The sequence below is a fragment of the Pundamilia nyererei genome, unplaced genomic scaffold, assembly GCF_000239375.1.
Source record: "Pundamilia nyererei isolate P.nyererei 1_Seehausen unplaced genomic scaffold, PunNye1.0 scaffold00137, whole genome shotgun sequence".
Lineage (NCBI taxonomy): Eukaryota > Metazoa > Chordata > Actinopteri > Cichliformes > Cichlidae > Pundamilia > Pundamilia nyererei.
In genome coordinates, this window is record NW_005187538.1 from 1311578 (window position 1) to 1327797 (window position 16220).

Sequence of the window (16220 nt, forward strand, 5' to 3'; positions counted from 1 at the left end):
GAACCTTGAGAACAGCATGACAACGCAAACCTTATAAAAGACGGAGACACACCCGGCTTATAGCTTCAGTTAAGCTCGCCTCTCAGACAGCAGCACCTTGCCATAGTCATGCTCAGCCTCATCAAATTGCCACGAGTCTTCACCATCAATCAAGTGCCCAAAGTAAGTTTACCTTCACTCAATCTTTAAAATTTTTCGCTTTTTATAAGTGCTAGAAATTTGAAAAAAGAAAAAATTTCAAAGACAAAACTCAAACATGCAAAATGTTGAAAAAGAAACAAACCGCTTTTATATTTGAGAAGTCCTAGTCATGCATTCTTTGTTAAACTCTCAGAAGAGGTGAAAACAAAATTGGTCTTCTCACATTTGGGCAGAGCACTAACTGCAAGTGTTTCTTCATTGAGGTTTTCCATGAGGACGGCATTATTACTGGGTACCGGCACCCCCGGAGCTCAGCCACCGACTGCATCCTGAGCCTCTTCCAGATGACCAATGAGACGCTCAATATCTGGACCCATTTTCTGCCCACCTGGTACAGCTGACAATTTTTTTTCTCTTGTTTTTCTTTCACTGCAAAGTTGTTTTCACCCCCCTGCTGTGCGCTTGGAAAGATTGACAACATGCGACACACCTGACAGAATTTAGATTCAGCTGGCAGGTGGTCTGGTTTGTACACGAGGTGACAGCTGAGCGATCAAGTACAGTCTTACATCATAGTTAGTGAAGTCTTTCTACTATTTTCTCCGTTTACTAAATAAAAATATTAATACAGAAGCAAAGCCGAGCAGAAAAGCAGTGCTCCCGGCTGTGCTGACAATAAAGGGGCAGCAGAGAAGCAGCTTTTTAAAGCAGAGAAGAGTGTACGTGATTTTACACTCCCTCCTGACCAGCCTGGTCGGATTCATGAAAGAAGGAATCTTGCACATCTTGTAAAGCTCGTAGGACTCGAAGTTTTCTAGAATTTTCTTTGAATATTTACCTTATACCTTCGTGGCATTTTCTGCAGTCGGACCTAAGTCTCATCACCTCTATCAGTACAGTGTGCTTGGAATTCATGTTATGTGCACGTCTTGATGGAGTTCAACAGATGGCAGAGGATCAGTGGCACGTTACAGTACTAATACAAAAAAAATAATAATGTAAAAGTAGTGTGGCCAGTTTTCACAGAATGGAGATCAAAAGGCTCACGGGACCTGCAGCTTCAGCAGCATCTGTTTGCACCGACTTACGTAACACGAGGACTGAATATACACAGATGTTTGTTGTGATTTTAGCAACGATGCGGGTCCCCCATCACCGTGCCTCCCTGTCACTGTCATTTTGCGTATGACGATGCTCAATCTTAATATGAGCCTGTTTGTGTTTACACAATTCATTATCAGCACTGTCCTGTTGACCAAAATTTGTGACTATTTGGGACGAAGGAGGATTACAAAGCTTTCCAGACAACAGACAAAGAAGTTTTCAAATTTGTAAAGTTGATCAGTAACTCATTAAATCTAGTTAGCTCATCATCATTCATCCTGGCATTTACAGAAAACCTTTCATTTTTCTATTTGAGCATAGTTATGATGGAGACTTAATGTCCTTTTTTATACTCAAGACTCAAGTGTAGATGTGGTTTCAGCATGAGCTACACTGATTAGGCAGTGCGTTACGTGAGGGAATTACTAAAATCTGAAAACTGCGATAAGGAATCCAGTCTGACGACTGTGTGCAGTAATTTAAGCCTGTCCAGTTTAAAGCCTGTCAGTTAGCACAACGATAAACCCAACGTAAGAGTTTGCATGACTAACAAACAGAAGTAAAGGTGTACAAAGAAAAATACCGAGGACTCTTTTCTAAAGTAGTTTTGGCTCCTCGGCCTCCTAAACTTGCGATTCCTCTCTGTCTCTTTGACAAACGTGACTCTGTCCATGACTTGTGGCAGCTCTGTAGCTAACGTCTCGATGCTGTTCTTGTTGTGTAAGGATTTAAAGGTACTTCAGAGGCTTCTTTTCCCAGTAGTCGCTCTGCACTTCCTTCCTTCGATTGCATGGGTGGTTGTGAGTGTCTTTGTGTTCAGATAAGCAAAGGACACATGGGTGTTGGTGTCCAGGGGCTCTATGTAGACCTAGGTAGTAATGAGCAGATCTGTGCTGAAGACTTTTGCATAAACTGCCACAATTAGTTAACTGCTCGGTGATGGGAAAAGCACGAGTAATGTTGATTTGTTAGTGAGGCGCTCTGAGAAGTCGAGGCAGTGACTGCAATACACAAGGCAATACAATATCCTCATGATAGGATAAAAGTGTTTGGAAAGTCAAGTCAGCTGCAGAGGTAACTGCCAAATACATCATTTTCTGAGTAATAAAGTACTTTTTCTACACTGATAGGTGCTACATACAACTTTCTGCTATTATATGTAGGTTTTCTGGCCTCCTTAATGTTGCTGTGTCGCTTCAAAGCACGGAGCCAGCTGGACGTTCCGGCTCCAGTTAATACTTCTGGACACTTAAACACTTATTAGCTTTCTTGCCTTGAGGAAAAGTTTGACTCTCAGGTCTGTGTATAAAATATGGAGCTAGACAGCATAGCGCAGAGTACAGACTTGAAGGGGAAACAGCTGGGATGTCACCTCGTAGTCCTTGAGACTTTGCTTTGTGGTTCTTTAATCCTTCAGCAAACAGAAATGTGAAAAATGACATTCAGTGGTTGTACAGAAAGCCGTGTGAAACATGGGAGCCAACGTGTGTTTACTGTGCTCACAGCTGACATATAGAGTATATTATTTCATATTTATACGTGACCACAAATGGTATGACCACAGTGAATTCAGCGCTGAGCAGCTTACTAACAAAACAGAGCAATGATAGAAGTTGGGTTTAGTCATCGATGCGCGTCTTTCAGCTTTGACTGCCAGATTATTTTTTAACCTTATAATTATCAGTTAGCTACAGTGCTCTTTAGTTAATAATTAACCTTTTCCATGTCTGACGAATGAAAGGAAAACCCCACCTAAAGTGTCACCCTAAACAGACTCAGAGCTCTGTTTGCCACGGCTGGAAAATCTGCCATGTTTGTTCAGCAGCATTGATTTGGTGACTATAAAAGCCACAGCATTCGATTTATATCATACCATCAAACTATTCATTAGACCTTCCCGTATGAAAGCACGTGCATCGTGTTTCTCCGTTTCTTCTTCCTGCAGTCTGTCTGTGCACACAGCCCTTTTTGTTCTGAGTACACCATCAAATAATCACACTCCAAAACTAAACGAATTAAAACTACTAAATACTCCTTATAACTAGACGCATCTGTCATAAGCATGTGCTACATCCATTCTGATTTCATCAACCCAGTTTTTCTCCCGGCAGGTACTTCCTATGGAAACTAGTAACGGTGGTGCTGATGCAGAAAGCGTGGCAGGACTCCTTCACCTGGCCCATGGTGATCTTCCTGTTCACCTGCTGCATTTATCCACTGGCGTCGAGCTGCGCTCACACCTTCAGCACCATGTCAGTGCGGGCACGCCACATCTGCTTCTTTTTTGACTATGGCTCTATCAGTTTCTACAGCCTGGGTAAGTGAAAAACAAAAGCTGTTCGAGGAAGATACACGATGGGTGAATTTGTACTTCTACTCGAAAGGGGCAGGGACGTCCACTGCACAGTAGTGGGTCCACTACATGTTCAGTGAAACCAATGTGGATTCCCTTTTCTAAAGTTCAGGCGCAGTCTAAACTTATGGTAGTTTTCCAGGTCAGATTTTAATGGAATTATGGAGTGCTGGAAGACTAGATTTTCATGCTTATGGTGTGCTCGGCTGCAGGCTCAGCGATCGTCTATTCAGCTTACATTTTCCCCGACAAGTGGGTGAACAGCTCCTTCCACCAGTCCTACATCACCATCACTGTGTTCAACACCGTCATCTGCACCATCCTAGCATGCTACTCCAGGTAAGCAGAAAAAATGACTTTTACATCCCTACTGCTGATGCTGTTCCTATCCTAGATTTATGCTTTTATTATGCAAGACGAGGTGTCTGTACTATGCAATTTAACATGCGAGCCTTCTTAACAGCAGATGGCTTCACTTTGTGCTTTTAACAAAATTTTCCAACTGAAAAAAACATTACGTCCCCAGCTCAGAATCAATTTTTAACTGATTCAAGCCAATCTAAAATCTAAAAGCTCATCTTATGCAAGATGAATAAAATATAAGTGCCTCACTGTGTATGAAAATGAAGGGGGGGGAAACAGGATAGAACCTCTCCATTGCATAAGAGTGCAGATACAATAAAACTAACAACAGTAAAGCTTTTTTTTGCGGGTGCATGGTGCAGAACTGAGCACAAACATGCTGCAGGTCCTTTTTAGCCTGTGTGACTGTGTGTTTGATCTAAAAGTTTTTGCCCATTTAAAGCTCCAGCTGTGGGTGAAACTTTGAAATGGAAAGCTTTAGAGGAGTCCTCTGAGAAATTCAGTTAAGATCTAACATTTGCATCTTCTCATAATAACACACTAAATGCTTTTTCCTTTTCCCATGCTATACATAACGCTGTATAGGCGAACATGCATGTTATCGTGTCGTCATTAGCACAGTAACACTTTCTAGGAAGCATACAGTTACGCAGTCAGTGTTTCAACTCCAGCTGAACTAATAAGAAGGAAAATATGTTTATAGCAGTTGGGAGAACCTGGTCCAGGACAACATTGTAATGTGACAACTAACAAATATTTGTCGTCTTTGTATCTCGAGGTTGTACTTGAGTACATGAGTCACGTAAATCTTGTCAAACAGCCTGAGCACCGTGTCTGGTAGAGCACAATGGTGGGCGTGGCTTACATCAAAATCTAGATCATTCTCAGCGACTGCAAATCAGAACTCTTGGAAAATGTCAAGCTTGCTTTGATCATAAGAGGCAAAACACAGTATTCACTTTTCCACGTTTTCCATTTACAGCAATAATCATATTTATTACCTTTATGTACTGGAAAATGTTGGCTTGGTCTAGCTAATGATTGTTCTTTCACTTATCTCTCCCACCGCTAAGGCTTGGCTTACCATTTCTACAGTATAATCACGACATCATTAAGAGGTAAACAAAACGTATTTGCTAACAATCTGCTCCTCCGTCTCGTTTATCGTCCTCTGAACTGTATTTTTCATTACATTGTCATTATTTAAATGCAAGGTGCCTACGTAAAACATGCGAGTCATCTATTTAAAGTATTGACAAGTCTTCGGACACACCACAGTAGGTGAATGGAATTTCGAAGGTGCAATTGAGCAACTTGCTTCTTAACACAACTGTTGTTATGTATCTGTAAATGGCGTGGTAAATGGCCTGTATTTGTATAGCGCTTTTCTAGTCCCTAAGGGCCCCAAAGCGCTTTACACAACCTGTCATCCACACATTCACACACTGGTGATGGCAAGCTACATTATAGCCACAGACACCCTGGGGCGCACTGACAGAGGCGAGACTGTAACTATACGGACCAGCCCTGAACGCTGACTGACTCCAAGCACAGTTTCAATTGGAGCAGGTTGGAGGAGCTGACACACAGGGCAGCTAAACGTGTTCTGTACCAGCCTGACTCACTGACTCAAAGTCAATCCTGGCTTCACGCAACAATAGGAAGGAGCGTGCACTGCATTAACGTGCTGCTCAGAAAACATTTCATGGTCCACATGCTTCGTAAATTTTAATATATTTGCGTGTATTTATATTTTGAGTTGTTTAAAGAAAGATTTGTTTTATTATCATTTCTGGCTCATTCAAGCTGTTTTCAGCTGTAATTCCATTTTAATTTATGTTCTGTTTGAAAAATGTAGCAGGTTAATAATCAGTTCTTACATAATGTTTTCATTATCGATGATGATTCTGTTTCTGTTTCTGTAGAGCTTCCTCCACTGAAAATACCTTTCTTTCTTTTTTTCCCCTCCAGATTCCCTGAGTACCAGAGTCCAAAGTTTAGCAAATGTCTTAGAGTCATAGCCTTTGCCTACCCTTACCTGTTTGACAACATTCCTCTGTTCTACCGGGTAAGGCACTTTAAACATCCACTTGCCTCACAAGACACACCTGAAACACTATAAAGCAAAATATGCGGTTAGTTCTAGAGAGGTAACCATACAATAGGTAACAGACTGAAAGCATGTGTGTGTTTGTAATTTTCTGTGCGAGTATCATCTTCAAACTTCTTTGCTACACCAAAAAACACAGCATTTTTTAAGGGTTTTTGACCCTGGCGCTCAATGTTCCACTTCCATTTGTATAACTTAGCTATCAACGCTACCTCAGATTTAACTTTAAAGCTGTTGCTGCTTTAAATAAACAAAAAATAACAATTATTTCCCTTACACAAGTTATGCAGAAGTTAATTTTATCATCACACTGCCTTTGAAAGTTTAGCCAGCAAACACTGACGCGAAACAACAGAAAAACGTTGGCAAATAGCATCAGTAGATGGCTACACAGAAGCTATATAGTACGGGGCTAATATTCCAATACATATTCAATATATTGCTGCATCCTTGGTATAATAATCTAAAATTATGTATGTTACATGGTAAAATCCACAGCTACTACAGAAAAGGGCATAATAAACAGATAAAAATCACTAACCCCTGAAGAAAATATTTTATTATATCATAAAACAATAAACTCCTTTTATTGAAGGCGGTAACCTTCTATAAAATGACGTAACCCCTTCAGTGTATATCAAGAGGAGCCGAGTATTTTCTTTGAAAGACTTACAAAGCAGAAGCCAATTGCTCATGTTTGGAACCCACCTGAATACTTTACAACCAATTAGCTCCCTGTTTAGATACATGCGTTTAACATTTATGATGAAAACAATATCATAAATATCATAAATGTGAAAAAATACTCTTGTTTTTTTCTCAATCTGCGTTTATGGCATGAAAGCAGCTCCACTGGCAGATGCAGAGAGTTTGACCCTCATTAAGAAATTTTGGGGTGTTAAAGTAAAAAACAGTCATCGGCTATTTAACCATTGAAGTTAAAAGCGATTGTGCTGTCGTGTTCGCAGGTGTTCCTGTGTAAAGGGGAGGGCTGTACAGATAACGCTACCAACATCCTCCACTACTACCACATCACCCTGGCTTTTCTCACTGCTTTTCTGTTTGCCACCCATTTACCCGAGCGCCTGGCACCCGGAAGCTTCGACTTCATAGGTAAACCAGATCTGACGAGCACTCTTTATAATTATTAGCATGTTTAGCTTTTTCGGCCTGTTTACTGATAGAGCGTTATCGCCGGTTCCTCTTAGCTGTACATAGTGTTTCACAAAAACCCCCAAAGTAAACCACTGTACACAACCTGCTCAGCACTAAAAGGAAGACAGACAAAGGAGACATTTACAAGCTACTGAAAGCAGAGATCCATGAAAGAACTTTAACTACTGTCTCTTTGTTGGCAAAGATTACGTTAAAAATGCTCTCTGCATCGCTGTATTGTGCTGCATTTCTTGTCTTTTCCTTCAGCATGAAATTTTTTTAGCCTTTTTGAATGGTCAATGTACTATTTATTATAAGTCATTTGTTTTGGCTATTTTTTTGGAATAAGTCTGTGACTTTCACGTCTTTATGGTTTTTGTACTTCAAATAAAGTGAATTTTAATGCTAATTTCTGATCCTAAGGTGAGGTTAATAAGCATTCACCAACACTAAGGGGTAATTAATCAGTGACAAAAAGATCATAAAGAGTTCCAACGGAAAAACATCCTTCAATTATAAACCAAACCAGCATTGAACAAATGTTTGACTAGTTTGACTTAATCATTTTCCAGCACTGCACTTTATTAAGTGGATATTAAAAAGTATTCTCTCTGCTGTGCTACAACAATAATGCATAATCACCTCTGTTTTTTCACATATCCTGTGTTAATGTTGTGTTTCCAATGTGAATCATTTGCTCAGTGCTGAACGTTTGCAGTCTACCTCTTTCCTTTAACAAACACATATCAACTGCTCCCTCTGCAGGTCACAGCCATCAGCTTTTCCATGTGTGCGCCATCCTCGGCACCCACTTCCAGATGCAGGCCATGGAGCAGGACATGACGATACGCCGTTCCTGGCTCGTGGAAAACTCAATCCCCATCACATTTGCCAACTCAGTGGGTCCGGCGCTGCTTTGTGTGGTGTTAAATTTGGTTGTCATCTTCCTCTACAGCCTACCTCTCCTCTTGGGCCCAGTCTGCAAAGACAAGAAGTACAGTAGAGGACCAAAGAAAGACAAACTCTGCCCCCACAGCTGAACCTCCAGCTTCATTGGTCATGGTTTAAAGGGCTTTAACTCATCCAAATCATACACTTTATATGGTCCCAAGACTAAAGAAATTGCATTATGGGTAATATAAATGGTATAACATAGTGAAGGGTGCACCAGATGAGGAACTGACATGATGTTTAAATGAATCACGGTTGCATTTGGCCTTTAATTATCAATGAGATGCCTGCTGCTGTGCTGATAGGCTGAAAATATAGGTGCAAGGTACACAAACATAGCATGAAAATTAACAACGTGTTTGTTAAGTTTCATAATATGTAACGACTTTTAAATGTTTCTGAGGAAACCTGTTTCTACATGAAGCTACAAATGTAGCAGGTTAGCTACATTACGAGGCAGCGCATGTGTGTTTATCTTTTCGCTTCTCCGATTTCCACACTTGTGGTGTATGAAGAGACTGCAGGGAACAAAAACTATGTAAAATACCGTTTTTTCCCTTTCAATTGCAGGTTTTGATGCTGAACTGACAATGTGCCTTTTCATGTTTCTCATGACTGCCGTTAAGTTAAATGTGACATCAGTCAAATAATGCACATCAAACAAATGAAGCAGTTTTGTTCAGGGAGATCAGATGTTGTTTTTTTTTAGTTTAAACTTCAGCTTAATAGACTGACAGTGTGGTCACTGAGCACAGAGCTGATGTCCTCTGAGTCATTTATTTCCCTCAGAATGTCTGATGTTTCTGGTGTTACATTTTCCTGGATTACAAAACAGAGTATTTAAGAACAAAGTTATTTATTATGAGTTTTTCATATAAACTGTAAACTACGATTGTCTGTGTCCCTTTTATTTTAATTAGGAGCATCCTGTTGCATAATGCTGGCACATTAGTGTTTATCCTACAAGTATTTACATCCTATAACAGGGTGACCAGATCCCAACAAACTAAATGTGGGACAAACAGTTTGTTTGTCTGAGAGAAATATATGAGTATGAGTGTGAGACATGTGAGGCCTGGAGTGTCCAACCTAAAAGAATAAACAGATGTAAGCTATGCAGGTCAAATGTGAGGGCCGAATACATAGTATTCATATGGGCGGAGTCATGTGAGCAAAAGCAGGACAGCAACCTTGCTTGCATCTACAAAAAATGGCCTGCTAACACTGATTGCAACTTGTGGTGACTAAATGGTTACCCAGAGGTTGTGGATGTTTTACAGTCACAACCACTTTTGATCCCAAGGTAATTGCACAGGTCGTCTGATAAGAGGCAACTTTTCTGCAAACACTTGTAGCCTGAGTTAGACTGGCTGGAATCACTCTCAGAGAGATTTTCAAAGGGTTGCCAACCACTGCTGTCTAATTTCGAAATGCAGACATGCCAACATGTCGCCAAGACTGCTGGCAATCATGGAAAATGACTCCCACCTTCTTCATAACACACTGGACAATCTGAAGAGCAGTTTCAGCAACAGATTCCTTCAACCTTGCTGTCTGAGGGAACAACGCAGGAGTTCGTTCCTTCCTGCTGCTATCACTCTCTTTAGTTCATCCACTTGGGTCAGACCCACACATACTGCTGTGACAATTCACAGTAGCATTCTTTTCTGGGATTAACAAAGTTTCTCTGATTCTGATCAGTCTGCACAACTCGAGGGGACTCGACTCAACTGCCTGTCAGTTGGTTGTTTTCTGGTTATATACCGATAGAACAGGACTGTTACTGAGCATAACCCATATGGAAAAGATATATATAAATCTTATAAAGTGTGTATCTGTCTTGTGTGAAACTTGTATGAAAAGCATACAAGAGTGAAAACAGATATAAGATCCCTAGAAAAATTATATAAATGAAACTTGTATGTTTTGGATACTTAGTAAAATAATATATGAAAGTGACCACTTTCCTGAGTAAATCATATAAGCCTTATATGATTCACTATATGAAGTAGGCCACATCTGATGCAAGTCTTTTATAAGTTTTTTCTATTTCTTTTCCATATGTGAGAGCTAAACGTGGATTTCTGTCTTTGTGCCCAATAACAGATAGGTGATTTCCAAGGACCCATTCAAACAGACTTATAGTAGACTGACTCCCTCTTATGGCAACATTTGGCAGGTTTCAGTGACAAGCTCATTTTATAACTTTATACAATGTAAAAATGATTTATCCATTAACTTTCTTATTGAATAAATGTATACTGCCAATGTTTAACTGGGAATGTTTGCAATAACACTGTGTAAACAACCATGGCAGACCCAGTGGCATTTTAACCATTCTTTATTAATACTGGATGGTTGCTGTTCACAATACACGTAGAGCTGCAGCTCTCCCGCTGCCCGCTCAACATCACCACAACAACAACGCCAACCACAGGACCCAGTACAATGTTTAATTCGGCGGGGCGTGATTGCGGATGCCGTGCAGGTGCGTCCGCCTCCTCTGCACGGCACCACAGGCCACGCCCCACCACACACTGTATCCCACCTGTACTATTTGGTCACTCCATATCATGATCCTCTCCTGTGTGAAACTGAAAACAATGATAACTTGGGAAAAGCACTGGAAACTGACTTTCACTGACTTCACACACTTATAAGCACTTTTCCAGTCTTGTTGCATTTCACATGTGGTAACTTCCATGATATTCATATTTATTTTGGTCAGAAAATGACATGTTATCCTGCAAATGACCCATGAAGAAAGCCTTTCTGCTTTCTTCACAGCCATTAAAGGCCAAATTTTAGAAAAGTGTCTGCCATGTACTGCTAATTTTTGTATACTACAGCCAATCAAAATAAGAGACTTTGACTCAGAGGGTGGAATGAGGGGACCAAAATGCTGTGCTGTCCCACAAAATTGTAACATCTGGTCACCCTTATAATGCCAGTACCCGAAAGGAGTTTGCATCGTGTCAACATTTTTCCATAATAAAGAGACCCAGTGAGGCCTACTACAATATATTCCAATATAAATGCAACCTTTATCTACCGTTTGTGTAATTCTTCAACCAAATAAACAGATTGCACTAAAATAGGGGGGGCATTGGGTATAAAATGTAACAGAATACAGGAGATCAGGCAGGTGTCTGACGCTTAGACGACTCACTGAAGTGTTGGAAAAAATAAACTGTCGAACTAATTAATTGCAGATTAATTAGAAAAACGAGTTATTTCCCCAAATAGTCACTCTAATATATTGTCACCCAAGTCCCCCTTCTTTAACGTCTCAGGTGTAATTTAATTAAGGTTAATTACTAGTTTCAAAGTTCAGCAATAAAACAGAAGTTAAATGTTACGACATTGCTCTAAAAAATAGGAATGAAGAGGAAAGTCATGCTAAACTTGTGAAAATACAGCTTACCAGAGTTTCGGACCTGTCTGTTTGATCCAGAGCTAGTAACGGAGTTAGGAGGGGGAGAGGATGGAGGCGGGACTTCCGCTGCAGAGTATTGAGATTGGCTGGAAGTTCAGATTTTTGGAAGAACGTTTACAAGAGGGAAATTTTCAAATCGAAAAGAGGCGCTCGTGAGAACAGCGGAGAGGGTGTTCACAAAACAAACAATGCAAAGACCGGGGTCAGTATTATCATCGTTTACACGTCTAACAGTGAACAGGTAGCACATTATAAATGAGAGACGTATTAAAATGACGTTAGTTTACGGTTGTTCTCTGAAAAGGGGGCTTTGAGATTATCGCCGCGTAACTAAAAGCGTCTGGTAACTGCTCAACTGGCTTCCAAGCTCAGATTCAACTCCTCGGCTGTTTCTGACAGTGTTTCCTACACTTTTTTTTTAAACCTAAAGGGTAGCGTGACTTCGGTTTGCTTAACGTTCAAAATATAATATCGAGTAAGGAATAAAATTACGTTACCGTGGTTAGCGAGTGAGAAGCTAACTTGGCTAGCTAGTTAGCGTAATTCATAGGAAGACTCCATTCATAAGAAGACTCCATTCATCATACACGTCAGACCCTCACTGACAGTTTTTTTTTAACCTTCCGCCTACCCTGTCTAACTGTGTAGTTTGGCACTTTAAGCACACGTCTGTTTCTACATAATACCGCACAAGACACACACACGTTAAGATAGGTCGGTTATTCCGTAACTAAATAATGTGTTTGGTGTTGTACTGACACTTCCAGCAAAGGGAAGACTCCTCGGAGGCCTGGGCCAAAGAAGGCGTCCAACACAGAGAGAGATCCTGTGGGAGTAAGTGAACTTATTTACTCATTATTCATGAAACTAAAGTATAATTAATGGAGAAGCCATTACTGTCAAATCCTCTTTTTTTGTAGTTTAGTGCTTTGTGTAAACACAGACAAGACAAGGTGATCGATGTAGTTCTTTACAGCTGCCAGTGCTTGTGACAGATAATTGCTGTTTTTCAAACAAAAATGAGAAAAAGGTGACTTATTTCAACCTTTTTGAGCCCTTTGTTATGACCATGCCAGTTAACTGTTGAGATTTGTTGTCTTGCTTATCGTATTTGTTAGTAAACTGAATATTTGGATTTGTACTGTTAACTGAGCAAAATGGCAAACTGGATTGTTACTTGGACTTGAGTTAGAAAAGCTTGACACATTTTCCCAGTGTTCTGGGGTTTCAGAAACTAAACAGTTAATCATGTGACTGATTGACTTAAAATCTTCTAGTCTAAAGAATTGTTAGTTACAGTCCTGTTGAATAATTTTGTCCGTTTTAAGCTCACAGACAGACTTCAAATCCATATATGTCCGTGAATTACCCTCCATCATGGTGGAGGGCTTTATGTGTTCCAGTGATCACAGGGGTTTTGTTTCTAGTAGGGTCTCCAGACAAATTGGTCCTGCGTGGGCGACAAACAATGAGCTTTTATAAAAAACAACATTTATTGTAGGTGTACTGCCGTATACGGCCCCTTGGATCAGAGGATGAAGAATGCTGTGTTGAGATGATCAGCAGCACCACCATTCAGCTGCATGCTCCTGATGGCCTTAAAGCTAACCGAAATGGGGAATACAAGGAGGTAAGTGTGTTTTATAAAAATGTAAAACAAGCTGGCCACTCATACTTGATTAGTATTCCCCCCCCCCCTTTTCATGAGCTCAGTTTGTCACTGTTAGACTGTGCTGAAAATCACAAAACAATACTGAACCCAGCAAATACCTGAAAGCTGCTACCAAAGACTTTTTTCGACAGCGATTTCATACATTATAATAACTGCTATTATTGTCTCTATTCTTCTTAATACCATTGATGTATGTTCTTGTTTGTTTACCTTTCAGACACAGTACTCCTTTAAGAAAGTATTCGGTATTAACACCACTCAGTTGGAGTTGTTTGAGGATGTTGCCAAGCCGCTGGTAGAGGATCTAATTCACTGTAAAAATGGTAAGTCACGTGACATGTGTAATGTGTACTTTGAAGACTTGCCAAAAGATTACTGCTAGTTTGCCGTGCTGGTTTTCTGTGTGAGTCTCTGTGAGAGTTGCTTTACTGTGATGTTGCAATATCCTACCTACGTTCACCACAGGTCTGTTGTTTACGTATGGTGTTACTGGAAGTGGTAAGACCTTCACTATGACTGGCTCACCTGGGGAAGGTGGTCTTCTCCCCCGTTCTCTAGACATGATCTTCAACAGCATCGGACCCTTTCAGGCTAAAAGATTTGTAAGACTGAACAGTTTTGTTTTTGTTTTGTTTTTTTGCAGAGTGAGGCATTTACTGAAATTACCGAATATTTGTTTTAAACCTCTTCAGGTGTTCAAACCAGATGATAAAAATGGCATGGAGATCCAGAGTCAAGTTGATGCTCTCCTCGAGAGGCAGAAGCGAGACAGTCAGCAGGCAGTGCCCAAAACGCCATCTTCTAGGTAGCTAAGGAGTCATTTTAGTCCACTCTGCACTTTATACTTTCATGGTGGTCACGAGCACTGTTGACATTTGAGTTTAAAGTTTGCATTTCATTGTTGGGTTACTTTTTACCTTCTTTTCTTTTTTTTAGGCAGAAGCCTGACCCGGAATTTGCAGATATGATCAGTCCAGATGAGGCCTGTAAATCAGAGAATGTGGATGAAGACGGTTGTTACAGTGTGTTTGTTTCCTACACTGAGATCTACAACAACTACATCTACGATCTCCTTGAAGATGCTCCGTATGACCCGATCAGACCAAAGTAAGAGATTAGAAATCAACATATGCTTTTGAAACATAACGTCTTGTTAAAAAGCTCTGTGTACAAAGCTACAAAGCTACCAAATTGTACTTGTAAAAACCCTGTTTTTTGTTAGGTGGCTTGGGGGAAGCACGCCTGTGCGGAGCAATGAGTATGTGTATGTGGCCAGTAAAATAGCATTACACAGTACTGTTTTTCATAGGCATAACTTGGCTGTAGCTGATAAGTTGTTTAAGTAATCAGTGCATTCCCTTCCCATTAATCCAGTCGTCTGTTTGTAGCATAGGTGTAGCTTACAGTTTTGTTTTTTTTTTTTTTTTTTTTTTTTTCTCCCGCCGTTGTAATCAATTGGCTCTCTGTCTCTGTAGAGGAAACAGTGTCTTTAAACATTTCAAGCTGCTTTTGTGCAAATGCTGTGTGCATGTGTCTGTACCCCTAAATGAATGTGTATGTCTTCCTAGATTGCATTTTTTTATTTTTTTTATTTAAATAATGGCGCTAACAATTATTTGGCATCTGGCTTTTGCTGCTTTGCTTACTATACCAACATGTAATTGCGTTACCTCACTGGTGCTTGCTTAGAAATATTTTGAATTTGTTGTAGACCACCTCAATCTAAAATTCTACGAGAAGATCAGAATCATAACATGTATGTGGCTGGCTGCACAGAGGTGGAGGTAAAATCAACAGAGGAAGCTTTTGAAGTCTTCTGGAAGGGTGAGTAGAAGTCAGAACTTGAATGTGTTGAAACATTTTAAACAGTGTTGTGTCTGTGTGTTTGTTTTTTCTTATGATGGAAATTGGTGAAATATTTAAATCAAACAGTTCTTATGAGTTTGAAAAGAGTACAGATGCTGAGTAAAATGTAAAAAACAATAAAGTAAGTGGTACTAGAAACAACCAGCTGGAGGAAGACTTTGCAACTAATTATGATATTTGGCTGAAAAAGTAAAGATGGGCTGAATATCATTATCATCAGTACCTGATATCATCAAAAGATTCAGAATCTCTGTGCGCAGGGTATAGGGCTGAAAATCAGTATTGGATGACCATGACTTCTGGGCCGCTACAAGGCACTGGATTAAAAATGGGCATTATTATGTGGTTACAATCCCTGCAGAGGCTCAGAACAACTTTTCACTGCCATCTACAGATCCAGTTTAAAGCCCTATCATGCAAAGAAGCAGCCATATTTGAACATAATCCAGAAATGCTGCCATCTTTTTTTGGGCAGGCCAAAGCTAATTAAAAGAATGGAATGAGGCAAAGTGGGAAAACTCATCATATAAATTGAAATCTGAAATTATTTTTTTTGTAAAATATAAGCTTTAAAAGAGTTTCTATATTGCATGTAAATGGAGAGCAGTGACTTAGATTTTACAATGTTTGTGCCATGCTGGGATTGCTGATGTACAGCAGAACAATTTTGAGCTTCCTGCAGACATCCTCCTGACTACCAGCAATGCAAATTTGTCCTCTGTAGAGGACCTTTCTAAACCTGAATATCTCCCATCCACTGCATACTACAGAATTACCTCCTTTTGGAATCTACAGAGGGCATTTAGGGTTTTCCAATGATACCAAATGTAAAGGGGTGGGCCTTTGGGAACTTGAGTTTTTTAATCAAGGAACATGGCGGCCATCGCTGCAAGCACATTTTATGGGGAGAACAAAAGTAAGTGCATAAAACTTTTCATTGAGCAATTTTTGGCTATAAATGTTAGCATATTTTAGATAAGGCTCTTAATAACACATTAAAACATAGTATGCTTAATTCTAACCTTTTTAGTATAGTATTGAAGTGTTTAAAAAATGTCCTCCGTAGTGG

At 40.0% G+C, this 16220-nt stretch overlaps 2 protein-coding genes across 2 annotated transcripts in view; both read left to right on the forward strand.

Annotated features, from left to right (window-relative positions):
• The first annotated feature begins 82 nt into the window (after window positions 1-82).
• LOC102209100 (membrane progestin receptor gamma-B) lies at window positions 83-8266 on the forward strand. Its single transcript, XM_005744010.1, has 8 exons — window positions 83-162; window positions 405-532; window positions 3357-3562; window positions 3811-3937; window positions 5035-5079; window positions 5933-6029; window positions 7040-7184; window positions 7992-8266. The coding sequence occupies exons 1-8, from the start codon at window positions 109-111 to the stop codon at window positions 8264-8266; spliced, it is 1077 nt and encodes a 358-aa protein (XP_005744067.1). The 5' UTR covers window positions 83-108.
• Window positions 8267-11607: 3341 nt separating this feature from the next.
• LOC102209392 (kinesin-like protein KIF23) overlaps window positions 11608-16220 on the forward strand; it is a 12265-nt gene continuing 7652 nt past the window's right edge. The window contains exons 1-8 of the mRNA XM_013913569.1: window positions 11608-11815; window positions 12381-12447; window positions 13115-13243; window positions 13503-13608; window positions 13751-13887; window positions 13978-14090; window positions 14222-14392; window positions 14997-15113. Coding sequence (XP_013769023.1) covers window positions 11802-11815; window positions 12381-12447; window positions 13115-13243; window positions 13503-13608; window positions 13751-13887; window positions 13978-14090; window positions 14222-14392; window positions 14997-15113 — 854 coding nt within the window. The 5' untranslated portion in view covers window positions 11608-11801. The remainder of the gene's footprint in view (window positions 11816-12380; window positions 12448-13114; window positions 13244-13502; window positions 13609-13750; window positions 13888-13977; window positions 14091-14221; window positions 14393-14996; window positions 15114-16220) is intronic.